The sequence below is a fragment of the Engraulis encrasicolus genome, chromosome 8 (assembly GCF_034702125.1).
Source record: "Engraulis encrasicolus isolate BLACKSEA-1 chromosome 8, IST_EnEncr_1.0, whole genome shotgun sequence".
In the NCBI taxonomy this organism is placed as follows: domain Eukaryota; kingdom Metazoa; phylum Chordata; class Actinopteri; order Clupeiformes; family Engraulidae; genus Engraulis; species Engraulis encrasicolus.
Genome location: NC_085864.1, coordinates 28,736,950 through 28,751,007, shown reverse-complemented (window position 1 = coordinate 28,751,007; position 14,058 = coordinate 28,736,950). Strand labels below are relative to the sequence as shown.

Sequence of the window (14,058 nt, the reverse complement as noted above, 5' to 3'; positions counted from 1 at the left end):
AAAAAAAAGGAAAACAGACTTCAAAAAAAAAAATGAAAAGATGAGTCACACAAAAAAAGACAGAAAAGAAAAGATGAATCACAATTTTTAAAAAAAAGAAAGAAAAGAAAATGAAAAGATTTTATTGTCATGATTGTATACACTGTATTGTTTTACGTGATTTGATATGTGATTTGACATGATATATGGTAAGATGGTTTAATTATATTGCAGATGTGTTTATGCAATAACAATGTTTTTCTTACAGCTACTGATGCATTTTGAAATGGACTGACAGACAACATGATTATTTAATATCTAATTTTGTGTGATTGATGTGACTGCATAATATATTCTATGTGATTGATTTGATGACTTATTTTAACAGGTGATTGACTTGACATGGTATGGTAAATGTAATGCTTTAAAAGTTATTAATGTATTCGGCAATAGAACTACAGTTGTGAATTGAAATGGTACACTGTACATTAATTCTATATTTGCTAATTGTTTGCTGAATGTAAGGATTGACCTCTTGTGTTGATATAACTAAGTTCTTGCTTTAAAAGAAGGGGGATGTAACATATGCATGTTTACGTAGTGCCCCCACCACGTCAATGCAATGTATGTGCCTTACATAAGGAGTGCGCCCCTGGCGGCCCGGTGTATTATACCAGTGAATAAATCAGTTAGATTCCGATCAGTGATCGCTCTGTTTAATTTGTTTATTTGGACACTTATATGTCAATAGACACAACAAGAACATTACATAGACATCGGCTGGACAGTTGTGTTTGCTATTTAGGACCATGGCACAACTCATCACAGTTGAACACCATCTCATAAGCCCAATAAAACAACATGATCAAAAATAGCCTAAATGGTCATAAACATGTGCTGTTGACCATGAAAATAGATCTCAGAGGGTTGGAAGTTTTCATATTTAGTGTATATTGGTTGTAGAAACAGAATGGTTGTGTTTGTAGCCATCCAATCTCGGACGGCCGTCATTCGAATTGCGGCAGATTGCCAAATCGCATAAAGCGGCGCATCTCGTAATAAAATCTAAATACTGAAAATTAATATAATATAAACATATAGTTTTTATACTGAAAGTATATCGAGGAGGGTCTCTAATATTGAGCTTAAGTGTTTGAAAGCTGGAAAAACTGCATGATGACGGCCGTTCAGCCGTATTTTCATATGAAAATATTCCGGCCGGCCGCGGCCGTTCTGGTACAGATCCAGCCGGACGTTCACGGCCGTTATGGTAGCTAGAGGGTTAATGTATGGGAAACAGTGCTATGTAACTGCAGATGCATGTGCAGTACCGTAGGGTGCAGTGTAGGAGCCATAATTCTTTTCTTTATATTTTTAGTTTTTCATTTTGGTATCAACTTTATGGTTATTGGTTTACTTGAATGTGTTTTTTGTTTATTGGTTATTGTGGACATGTGTGTGGCGCTGGGCGTGTGGTGCGTAATTGGAAGCCCCTTTGTCCCTATCCGGCACCTGCACTTCAGTTCAATTTGGCGTGGGGTGAGCTTGAGGAAGGCTATCCTTTTTCGTACCACACTGCACTCGCACATTTCATGGATACAACTGCAAACCTCTGTTAAGTTTTATGATTTCTCTACCTTGCTAGGGAAAGACTATTGGCGTCTAAGGACTATTGGAGTCTCGAGTGATTATGGTGAGCAATAAACCTCAAGAAACGGAGTTAAGTGTGTGGACATTAGGTTGTGTAAAGAAGTTGATTTCCCCCTGCTTGGCCTACTGCGCTGCTGAACCATAGTTAGATCTGGTAGCCACAATATGCAGTATTTAGCTAACTGCATTAGGCTGTATGGTGCTATATTTTATCTTGCTGTCTGACCCTTTCTTTCACTTAGTCCACTATTGTTAAGTCCACTGACCACCAGCCTTAAGCACGCCACCAAAGACCAGCACATTGAGCAGGTATTTTTAGCCTCCCAATATTTAGAGGTTGATATTTTTCTACAGTAAGATTCTTCTACGACAGGGGAGAGGAACTTTTTTCATTCGAAGGGCCATTTCAAATTTCTACAAAGTCCTACAGGGGCCATACTATAAACTCAAACCAGGATTTCCCCCTGCACTTTAGGCCTATATTGAAACAGAGACCCCACCTTGACTAGGTCCCCTGAAAATGTAACTTAATTGTACTGCTAATGTAATTTCTGAGATTGCTTTACAAAACATGTCATATTTCATGTGAGACTGCATAATAATAATAACAGCAACAACAACAACAGCAATAATAATAACAATAATAAGTAAGGCTGGGACTCGATCAAAATTTTAAATCTAATTAATATATAGGCTTTGAAATTAATTAATCAAATGAATCGCATTTTATTCACATTTAAATATCTGACTTGAGAACAATAGTTTTTTTTTTTACATGGATTTAGAATAATTACAATAAATAAGCTTCATCTACAAAAATATTCATTTGTAAAAGTAGAGAAAATCCTTCTCAATGTCAGCAGGCTGTTCACCATCAGGCGTAATACTGCCCTCCACTGGTCTAATCCCGGACTATGTAGCTATACTATACTGCGATTATTTTTTTTAATCGTGTTAATTAATTAATAGAATCGCGTGATTAATCAATCGAAATTAATGCATTAATGTCCCTGCCCTAAAACTAATAATAATGTGAAACTGCACGACATTAAAATTATATTGAGGGCCAGAACATAGGTTCTCTATCCATGCTGTATGAGCAGGTCAAAGACACACACAGTAGTTTACGCAAACAATAACTAAATAGAAGTTTGATATGATATGCTTACCTTTCTGGGCTTGGATCCATGATGCTGCTTTCATGGCCACAAACTGCCATTCATCACGTGCCTTCAGCTGGAAGCCATGGAGCCATATCAGAGCCAGAACTGTAGCCCACACAGCCTTGTCCACCTGAACGCACTCACACACACACACACACNCACACACACACACACACACACACACACACACAGTGTCAAATCAAGTCAAATTATAATTGGAGATCAAACCAAATGCACCAGTTAAACTGCAGATACTATGGCTTAGGCCAAGGGTGCAGGTTGGGTTCTGAGAAATTTGAATTGCTGAAATATTGCCAAGCACGATTACACACATGTTAAAGGCATTGTGCAAAATTGGTACGTTTTTTAAGCATGGAAATTCTTTAGAAGTCTTGACGTATGCCGGAAATCGGATCGAAATCGGATACTCTCAATGAAAACTCAATGTTTGAATGCATGATTCAAGATAACTCAACTGGTTTTACCCCTTTCAGAATAGCAGAAATAATGCAAACAGCACATTTATGTTTGAATGCATGATTCAAGATAACTGGTTTTACCCCTTTCGGTTCCCCCTTGGCCAACTTGTCCTCTGTCGTTCCCAGTACTTTAGCCAATGAGCTGTCCATGTGCCACGAGCCAGTCGCCTTCTGGAGGGAGATCAGCTGAAGAAGGGGATCTGTGATCTGGGGTGACTCTGGTTCTGACACCACAGGCATATTGTTAACACGAATAAAAGTCAGAAAAAATTCAAACAGATGTTTGAAGAATTATTTTTCTAGAGTCTCACATCTTCACCTTGGATATTGGACTGAACTGACAAACTGACTACTATCTCTCACAAAAAAGAGCAATCAGAGTCCCCTGACCCTAGTAGCTTGGCTCACCCAGGTCATTTCCATTCAAATTTCATTATACAGGTCATTATACAATGAGTCTTTCAAGCTACGTTCACACGCATCTGCTAACTTGCTACATCCGGCTGCATTTCCATTTCCATTCCAGTGGATTACATCACTTCCTGCCACACTGGACTGTGGTCTAGGTTTCGTTGCATTGGATCCGTTGGATTTGTTAAGAGTTGACAATTATTAAACTTAGACTTAGACTGCATAAACACAGCCATGAACTATTCACAGACAGTCTGTCCTCAACCTCAATGTTGAATTTGATGAGGAAAGACCCTGGAAATGAATCACCCAAGCAGTGTTGCCAGATTTGTCTGATCAAAACATGCCCAAAAGTTTCTCAAAACCGCCAAAATGTGCTAAATTCGAATGAATTTAAACATTTTAAAATTATTACTATTTTCCATTTTAGAAAGAATTAAATGATGCTTTACTGGAGTTCTACAATGCTGTGTCAATAGGTCATGGCAGTGTATGGTTGATGGGTCTTCTTAATACTTACCCATATCTAGGTCATCGACACAGTCAAGCAAAGCATACTCCATCTCAGCCATTGGAGGCGCACAACTGGCAGATTTGAACATTTTTCCTTCCCGGCCAGCCCAAAGTGTTGCCTTTTTAATTTTTATTAGAGGTGCAGATTTGGCTTTTTTTCGAGCCATTGGCCGAGCCATTCCTGCAGAGAAAACACCAGACAAAATGAGTGAACAGGTGAACCTTGAACAGGTGAGTTAGGAGTTGGTATGAAATGAGATGACACACAGTCAGACATAACTGAGGACCCACTCTAATCGTAATTTTACAGATTTTTTTTTTTTTTTGGTAGACAGGCACATTGGGAAATGATTACTGGTGGGAGGGGTAATCTCTGTGGAAGTTTGAAATGTGGGTCTTATTTAACCATATCGACATGACGGATTGTTTGGACATGACATGCAATCTGCTCGCATGTAGTGTGCTATCATTCAATCCCCTCCCTCGTCCCTCTCCTGTTCACTGCTTGGTTGGTTGGTTGGTTGCCTGGAAACAAGAATAATCTTGTCTCAGAAGACCAGACTCAAGTGTAATGTGGCGGTAAATGTTAATGAACTGGAGATTTACTCCCAAACCTTTTCTACAAGTACACCCTTTTGTAATTACCATACCCAACAACCATACAAGCCAATATTGTTTTTTGGGAGTTGTAAGACACATGTATGCATTTGGGTTTTATTCAAGCATTTCCTACTCTCCACGACTCCCCTGCAGTACCCTTGTGAGCCCCAGTTTGTGAACCACAGCTTTCCTCTAACCTGGTGTTGGCACAGGTCTGTGGAGCAGAGGCCCCTGCACTGTCTCTCCGCTGGCCTTGTGGGTGGCGATGAAGGCCGTGTGTGCACAGCTGACTCCTGACTGCAGGCTCAGCTCCAGGAGCTTCTCTCGAGCAGCCTTCGCCTCTGGCCCACGAGCCCTCTCCTCCATCTCCATGGACCTCATTAGGGTCCGAGCAGCCAGCCGGTGCACAGTCACTCTGCAGTGTGGAGGAGAGAAGCAGAGTAAAGCACTTCTCATCAGTATATAAACATCGGTTTACATGATGTTTTTAATTCCGAATTATTCATTTGCAACGTGTATACATGGCACTTTCACTTAATTCTGAATGAATGTCTAGGGAAAACAGAGCATTTCAATTGGCTAGAGGACACACGTGCTGAGCGAGCCAAATTAGGCGCGGGGCAACCTCCGGTGCCTCCATGAACTTAAAGGAGAGCTGGTCATCTTCAGCCACAAAATAATTGCCTCAGCCTGGGTCAAACCTTAGCATATGGCCCTAAGATGTGGATCACTTAAAATGTTAACATTAGCTTACCCGGTTAGCTTAGAAAAAGGAGTGGTCAAAGGGTAATGTGGAGTAACTTTGGTTGTGCTGCATCAGTTCGTGGTGCATTTTTACATCACTATACGGTAGCCACATCATGGGTTATTCAAATTGAGCAAAAACGTTCATGTAAAAAATCGACTGCAAGTCCGCCATGTTTTCCACCTGGAAGAGTCTCACATGCAACTTGCGTCCTCGTGTGCCCAATGAGCATGTGTGGAACGACCGGAATTGTTGTTAATACATGACAGAGGAACGTGTTTATTTGGAATTAAAAGAGGAATAAACCACCCACTTTATTCGGAATTAAGTTTAATTCCAAATAAACTAAATTCCAGTTCGGCAAGTGTTTACATTATGTTTTTTTTTCAAAGTGGAATGAAGTTTATGTTCACATGAGACATTTAATTTGGAATGAACTCCATTTAATGGTTTTGGTCATGTGTCTCCACTGCCTGTCCATTCCATGTGCCATAATTGTACCACCTGAAGCAGGATATTAGTAGATCCGGGTCATTAGTAGCGTTAGTACATCAATTAAGCACATTTCATGAGGAAAATGGTCTGGTTTAACTATCACAGCAATCAAACTGCTTTTTGAAATCTATTTTTAACAGATGAAACTGGTTCAAGACAAGAGGTTTGCTTTCTGCATGAAGGACTCCTCACCCTGTGCCACCTGCAGGTTTTAGACTGAAGTTGAGTTGGTTCTTCACTGTCTGATCCAGCAGGCTGTACTGTATCGTCACAGATCCCTCAGGATTTCCAGGGCTCTAACGGTGGGAGGGAAAAGTACACCCTTTGGAATTTCTTACATTTTAGCATGAATTGGTAATAAAATATGGTCTAATATTCAAGAAAGTATATAAAACGAGAAGGAATAAATGGTGTCTGGTTTAACTACTACCACCCAAATAAATAAAATTGTTATCACATTTTTAGTGGTCATAAGATGTAAACATTCACAGGGCAGCAAGGAATAAATAAGTGCACCCTGCATTCAATAAGTGGTTGACTCTCCATTAGCTGATATAAGTGTAAGCGGATGGCAGAAAGTATTTTGACTTGAAAACAATGTCTGAAAATATGTCTATATGACATTTCATCTCAGGGGTCGCATGTGTGCTGCTCAGCGCCCTGATGTGCATACACCAGATATTAAACCTCAATTGTGTTTTTGTTTACTCACCTCTCCTTTGAGTTGAGCATACAGAAGTGCCCTTTGGCCATGGAATAGCACTTTGAGTGGAGGAGACAAAGTGGTGACTGACACGCCATTTGGAAGGGTCCATTCCACTGAGATGTCCTTCACTGCTGGCTGCAGTGCATAGCGGAGAGACTGCATCACCTGAGAGGAGATGAGGGCCATGTTGAAGATGCATGAAACGTTTGCAACTTGGTTTTTTTTTTTCAACTGAAATGAGGTGCGCTGGATATATTATTGGGTTCACAAGTCATGAGGTAATGCCAGCTGAGAGCCAGATTCTTAGTGCCGTTCTGTCAGAGAAAACATTGCAACCTGCTGGATGAGTGGTTGAGCATGCCTACCAAATGGTAGCAAACGTATCTGAAAGTCATTTGTCGAGTTCAGAGAGGGCAGACTTAACTCGTACCTAATGAAATGCCTCTGTATGCCATCAAATCTGTGATCAAGAATCATGCCAGCAGTGATGAGCAACCTGGATTTAGAAGCTACAACCCAGTGCCACATATATGTATTCCATGACCTAGTTCTGCATGTCTAAATTGTCCTAATTGGACAGGTAAAACCAGATGATTTGGTTCATTCATTAAATCTCAGTTCCACTCGGCCAATTGTCCATCACCTCTTACCTTGGGTTGCATGCGGTCTGTTCCTGTGATGAACTGAGCATGCCCAGAACCCTCCTTGGCCAAGCCAGTGATTAAAGCAGTGCTGGCACCCTCACCGATACCAAAAGAGAAGCATCTGGACACACATACACAGTACATAGTGTATTTGAATGGTTTCTAGAATTCTCCTTACACAAAAACTGATATTATTTATTATGTATGCCAAATCCATTCAAATACAATGATCTTTTACTTACCGGTGAGAATGTACATTAAGTTTTACCAGGTCCAAAACGGCCTTTGTGTTTCCCACCTCTCCATCAGTGAACATGAAGATCTGGGAAAGAGAGAAAGTACATGTAAATATTAATTATGCTACTAATGTTATAACCAGTACACTGATTTTGTCAGTCTTAGATCTGTAAATCTCTTAACGTTTCCGTGACAAAACTAGATGCACTCTGAGAGTGCAGACCTCCACCAAGGAAGCTGTTTGATAGAACATTTGACTATATTACACCCTATTTTTTATTTGAAGTCTTTCTGAAGTGTCACATTCAATTTGCGGTCACTAGGGGCATCTAGATTTCTAGGCAAGCAAAGAATCTTTTCTGGTTCCGGTTTGTGATTCGGAACACCGCCAGAATTTTATCACTTGTTCCTTGGGTCATTTCCAACAACTCCAAAAAGTTTCATCCAAATCCGTTCATATGTTCTTGAGTTATCCTGCTGACAAACAAACAGACAAACCAATGCGAACGAAAACATAATCTCCTTGGAGGTAAATATTCCTACATTACAGTGTCCCCAGTCTCTTGTGGTCATTTCAGGATACTTTTGTAGCTTGGTAAGGCAAGGAATAAGCCGACTTCTGTATTCTCCCAAACCCAGTTTCTTTCTTTTTTTTCAAAGAAAAGTATATTTTTGGGGGGCTATTCAAGCCTTTATTAGTTTTGTTGAGATAGGACAGTGAGATGAGATAGGACACACAGGGAGGGGCCGGAAAGGACCCGGGACGATAGCGAACCCGGGTCAGCCGCGTAGCAGACGACTGCTCAACCGTTAACGCCATGGTAGGCCCCCAAATCCAATTTCTAAGTCAGAAAATGATTGATGGTTCACTCAGGGACTGCTTCTCCAAGATTCTTGAGGCAGGATAGGTCTCTCTTTCACTTGGATTTGTGAATTAAGTCCTTAGCCTTTAGAATCAGAACTGAGAGGCAACCTGAGAGGCACAGGGAATGTCTTCAATAGAGTCACATTTAAGCTTTAAGCTTTGCAGCATGCTTTTAAACATGCTATAATGCAACACGGATCCATTGCCTTTCACTAGCTTAGCGACATATTTCCTCTTTAACTTGTCTTAAAGCAAGATAACGCTTAACATGAAAAATAGACAGTTTACCACCTTTATAAACCCTTGCCAACGATTTTAACTGTATTAAGCCCCAAAATAGTGGCATACCCCTTTAAGTACTTCTACCTCATACACCTCTGATGGTTTAGCCTGGTTCACACCAGACGGCTACTGATGGTTCACCTGTCTGGGGTGATTGGGAACACAGGGCTGGCTGTAGATGTGCTTCAGTGGTTGCAGGATCTCAGTGCCCCCCATATCTGCCCTCATGCCATTTACTTTGGCAAGAGCTTCGTCCATGGTCTTCTGGTTGTACTCAACACTCTTCCTGCAAGTGAAAGTTACAGGAGATAAGAATATGCAGCATTTGAACAATAATGAATAAACAGGCTAAAATGTACAAGCATACTAACGGGAAAAAATGTTCGAAACGGGAGCCAAAGCCATAGATGTTGAAGTAGCAGCCCATAGGAAGGCTCTTGAGGAGCAAGAGAAGGGTGTCCTGGTGGTGGGAAAACAGAGAGGATTGAGCAACCCAGTTAGCATAAAACATCTGAATGAACATTAAACATACAGTATACTGTAATAACAGAAAAAAATGACAAAGAAAATCTAAATCTTTGTGAATTTGCATGAGAGCTTACAAGTGGCCAACTAATACAGTAAATCTACAATGATGGCACCTTAGCACTGTCTATGCGCATCTTGGCATCTTTTCCAGAGTGCATCTTGCAGTCCATACTGCCCGAGCGGTCCACCACGAAAATAAACTCCCCACAAGAAGCAAGTGAGGACGTCACTGAAGCTGGGAATTCTGGGTAGCAGCTGAGCATAACAATGGGGTCCTTCATCAGAGATCCTGAGAGTCAAAATAAAAAAGAGAAGAGGGCATTTAACCTGGAAATTAAAGTCACCGCATTTCACACCCCACAGCCTAGGATAAAGCAAATGCCTACCAGAGATTGATTCAACTGATAATCAGGTTAAGATCCCATTACCTGGTTCTGTGCTCTCCTGTCCAACCTCCACAATGGCAGTGGGCTTGTGAGCGTCTTGGTAATAGAAGAGCAGCTCCACGTCCCGATCAAACATGTGCCCTGAAGACAAACTCACCTGGCGGATCATAGGGGAAAAAAAGTAGTGTGAACTGTCCTACTTTGATGTCATCCATGGTCAGATTTTGTTCACTTTGTGTACAATCGAGATGTTGAATGAATGAAAGCATCCCAAAAGTCGCTCTGCACTGCTTATTCAGTCAGCTTTGTTCTTTATGCGCACTGGTCATACAAAGAACTGATATTATATTTCTTATTTTCTAATAATGCAAGGACATATCCAAAGACACAGACATAGACTTACATAACATACCAGCTTGCAAAGCCCCAAATGACTGTTCTGGTTCAAAAATGCTGTCTATGGTATTGCATAGGCTTTGCCAATGATATTGAACAATATAGCTTGCAATAGCCTCTTGAACTAACTATGAACTATTAACTATTAAAGGGGTATGCCACTATTTTGGGGCTGAAAAGGTTAAAATTGCCCTGGGTTTATTAAGGTGGTAAAGTGTCTTATTTTTCATGTTAGGCGTTGTCTTGTGTTAAGGAGGGAGCAAGTATCTAAGCCGGTGAGAGTCAATGGACTTTCACTAGCTTAGCTACATACTCCCTCTTTTAACTTGTCTTAAAGCAGCAAGACACCTAACGTGAAAAATAAGACACTTAACCACCTTTACAAACCCCGGCCAATGATTTTAACTGTATTAAGCCTCAAAATAGTGGCATACCGCTTTAACTTTGAACTACGCAGGAACTAGTTCATTTTGAAATGTGTGAACTGAACTTTGAACTACTTCCTATAGAAAATGAATTTTCCCATCACTGGTACAACCCCATACCTTGGCCCCTGTTTTATCTGAGTTGAGGTACTCTAGGGGCTCCAGAGAGCAGTTGGACTCCACTTTAGAGATGGGCTGGGGGGAGGACAGGTGAGCCCTCACAGCTAACGTGTACGGAACTGCATCAGCCGGCACTGATGTTATAGTGGCCATTTGACTCTGGTCCACGTCTGAAAACGACAACACAAAACAGTATGAAACTCATTTCATAAAGGCATTATTAAGAGAACATAATAGATATGGATGTTGGAATGGATGTTGGAGCATGATTCTCAACAATATTCTGTAGTGTTTGCAAACATCGTTTAGAAGAGTAAGATAAATCAAGCCCATACTTTTCTGGGACCCATGTGACGACAGGTGAACGCCCCTTTAAGACACCTTAGGCCAGGAAACCTTTTGGATCTTAAGGTTTAGAGTAAATGGAGTTGCCTTTGTGCTGTAGATGGTGGTAGCACACATCTTGTTGCCACCAAACACCACAGAAAAAGAAGACAAAGGCGGGGACAACACCCCCTTAGGAGACAAAACTTGAGTACACTCCTTTGCATTGGGTTTGACTTATCTTACTCCACTGGACAATGTTTGTAGTTCGTCTCTCACCCCGTGGCGTGTAGCGGGGGTTGAGCACAGCAGGCAGACAGAAGCGCAGGGCATCGTCAGCTTGCATGGCCAGCTCGGAGATGTAGACCAGCGTGATGGCGGCACTCTGTTCTGGAGGCAGGCTGCCCACATTCAGCTGGAAGATGTCTGGGCTCTGCTCGCTCTCCTGCAGCAGGAAAGCCTGCTTGCCTGAGCTCAGTGCATCATCATACTCCTCGCGTGCCTGCATTTGGAGACGTACTCAGTCAGTGAATTGTAGCAGTGATTGAAGCCTTGATTAGACATATATATATATAGAGAGAGAGACGGGGGGTGGGAAGAGAGAGTTGGGAAAGGATCAGGAAACAACGTTGGGTCTGATTTGAACCTGGGTCTCTAGTGCAACAGCACATCACCTTAACTCAATCAGTGATCAAAGTACTTACCTTCTGTTTATCCTGCAGCTTTGCCACCACCTCCACGTCTCCTAGTTTGGCGCTGAAGTGGCAGAGGGCACATTCTGCGGGCAGCGGGAACACAAACACAGCCTCCAGGGGGCGCTGCTCTTCATTCACATACAGCAGAGTGGAGGACACCGTGGCCACATGGCCCTGCACCTGCACATCCACTTCCACACTCTTCAGGGGAACTGCAGCAACACATTTAAATGTGCCATATCCAACTTATTTACAAAATGTCATTTAATAAGTAGAATGAATGACCAATCATTTTGGGATGGAATAATATTCAAATCTTCAAATACAATTTGATGTAATGAAATCTGAAAAAGACTGGCATTCATTCCAACGCAGTGCGGGTCAGGTTGAAGAAATTTTACAATTTGGTATGTTCGCCATTCACATCTTTCAAAGAAACAAATCTTTTTCATATAGATAATCCTTGTGTCACTGACTGGGGTGAGTGGTGGTTACAGAAGGATATTAGGGCCACTTTAAGAGATTTGTTTTTTCTGAGACAAAGGCAGAATTTTTCAGAAATTGAGGGCCATTGAAGGAAACTTTTGTGTTAGTTTTATGGCTGTCTCTATCAAACAGTGGGCATCACTCAAACATCACTATGCTTTCTAAGCATACACGCATAATGAATTAGCATAATAAAACTCATTGAAATAATACTGAAGTACATGAAAATCAAAGCATTAAATAAATACAACAGCCAAAAAACGGCAGTTTTGTCAAGAAGAACAAGTGTTAAAGACAGCATCATGGGCCAGTCATGGGTAAGCGGTTAGGCCGTCAGACTTGTAGCCCAAAGGTTGCTGGTTTGACTCCCGACCCGCCAGGTTGGTGGGGGGAGTAATTAACCAGTGCTCTTCCCCATCCTCCTCCATGACTGAAGTACCCTGAGCATGGCTCCGTCCCGCCACACTGCTCCCTTGGGGCACCATTGAGAGCTGCCCCTTTGCACGGGTGAGGCATAAACGCAATTTCGTTGTGTGCAGTCTGCAGTGTTCACTTGTGTGCTGTGGAGTGCTGTGTCACAATGACAATGGGAGTTGGAGTTTCCCAATGGGACTTTCACTTTCAACATCAACACAGTAACATTGGTTGTTTGGATATTGGGGCTTCTGCTGCCAAAGCAAAATGGATTTAGAGGCTTTGATAACAAATCACTAAGTTATTTTAGACGGGGTAGGGAGTGTTTTTTCCTGTATTTTTTTTTTTTTACAAAAATATTTTACTTATAAATACTAGATGCAGTGCTTGAAGTGGAAAAAAAAGAGGTGCAGGAACCCTAACCGTCCGAAAATACCATCCAAAAAGAAGTGCAGGAACCCTGATTTTCTGACAGTCTCATCAGTACCAAATCAGCACAAGTCGTTTTTGTAGGCCTATTGCCTGCACGCGTTTTGAAAAACTTGTTTTGAAATGCTCTCCACTGTTTTCAGCTGAACAGATGTGTTCTCACAATAACTCTGGGTGAATACCATAGAGTCCTGTCTTGTGTTTAACAGAATAGTGTCAGTGTCCTGATGATGAAAATTATGAGGAAGGGGAACTGGCTTCTCCTGAGTTCCCACCTACTTCAAGCACTGATGCAATGATAATGGGAACAAGTTCTGGAGCTCCATGCTAACTGAGCTAAAACCAGGAACCAACACCAATAATTTTCAGTATTCACACATGAATAATGGTGTTATACTACAGTGTATATATCATTATAATGCTTTAGTTTCCCCTTTTTATATGTACTGCATATGTTTTTTTTATTCTTATTATCATTATTTTTATGATTATTTGCGCCTTCATTGTCTTTTCTCTTTCCCTTGGTGCTTTGATTTTATGTAATTTTTGAGGGTCTCCTGTGGACTGGTGTTGCGAATTAGGACTTGTGCTAAAATACAAATGCATCTGGTGTATGCAAGGTGCCATGTCCACTTCAAATAGGGCAGCTGTAGCCTAGTGGTTAAGGAAATGGGCTTTAGATCAGAGGGTTGCCTGTTCAAATTCCACTCCATGGCTTTAAAAAGGCAGCCATCCCCATATTGCTCAGAGACTGTAGCAATATCCTGTAAAATAACTGTAAGTCACTGGATAAAAGCGTCAGTGAAAGTGAAAGCCCAACTGGGAAATTCCAACTCCTGTTGTCATAAAAGAAAAGAGACCACATCACTCCAGTACTTAGGTCATTGCACTGGCTTCCAGTGAGATTTAGAATTGAGTTTAAAACTCTTCTGATAGTTTATAAGTCACTAAATGGCGTAGACCCCGAATATATTGTAAATATGCTTGAGCTGCACTTCCGAGTGCAATGTACAATGTCTGCATTTATCTTTACTTAATGTTCACTTTATTCTCCAATAGGGCTGGGTATCTCAGCCATGTTCCTGT

General features: G+C 41.3%; 1 protein-coding gene across 1 annotated transcript in view; it reads right to left on the bottom strand.

Annotated features, from left to right (window-relative positions):
* Positions 1-14,058, bottom strand: part of LOC134454402 (von Willebrand factor A domain-containing protein 5A-like) — a 54,586-nt gene that overhangs the window by 31,459 nt on the left and 9,069 nt on the right. Inside the window, exons 2-16 of the mRNA XM_063205382.1 lie at positions 11,653-11,855; positions 11,228-11,450; positions 10,625-10,794; positions 9,726-9,840; positions 9,411-9,586; positions 9,141-9,229; positions 8,911-9,055; positions 7,628-7,707; positions 7,392-7,506; positions 6,748-6,906; positions 6,228-6,331; positions 4,993-5,210; positions 4,203-4,376; positions 3,353-3,495; positions 2,799-2,922 (exon numbers count right to left, since the gene is read on the bottom strand). Coding sequence (XP_063061452.1) covers positions 2,799-2,922; positions 3,353-3,495; positions 4,203-4,376; positions 4,993-5,210; positions 6,228-6,331; positions 6,748-6,906; positions 7,392-7,506; positions 7,628-7,707; positions 8,911-9,055; positions 9,141-9,229; positions 9,411-9,586; positions 9,726-9,840; positions 10,625-10,794; positions 11,228-11,450; positions 11,653-11,855 — 2,238 coding nt within the window. The remainder of the gene's footprint in view (positions 1-2,798; positions 2,923-3,352; positions 3,496-4,202; positions 4,377-4,992; positions 5,211-6,227; positions 6,332-6,747; positions 6,907-7,391; positions 7,507-7,627; positions 7,708-8,910; positions 9,056-9,140; positions 9,230-9,410; positions 9,587-9,725; positions 9,841-10,624; positions 10,795-11,227; positions 11,451-11,652; positions 11,856-14,058) is intronic.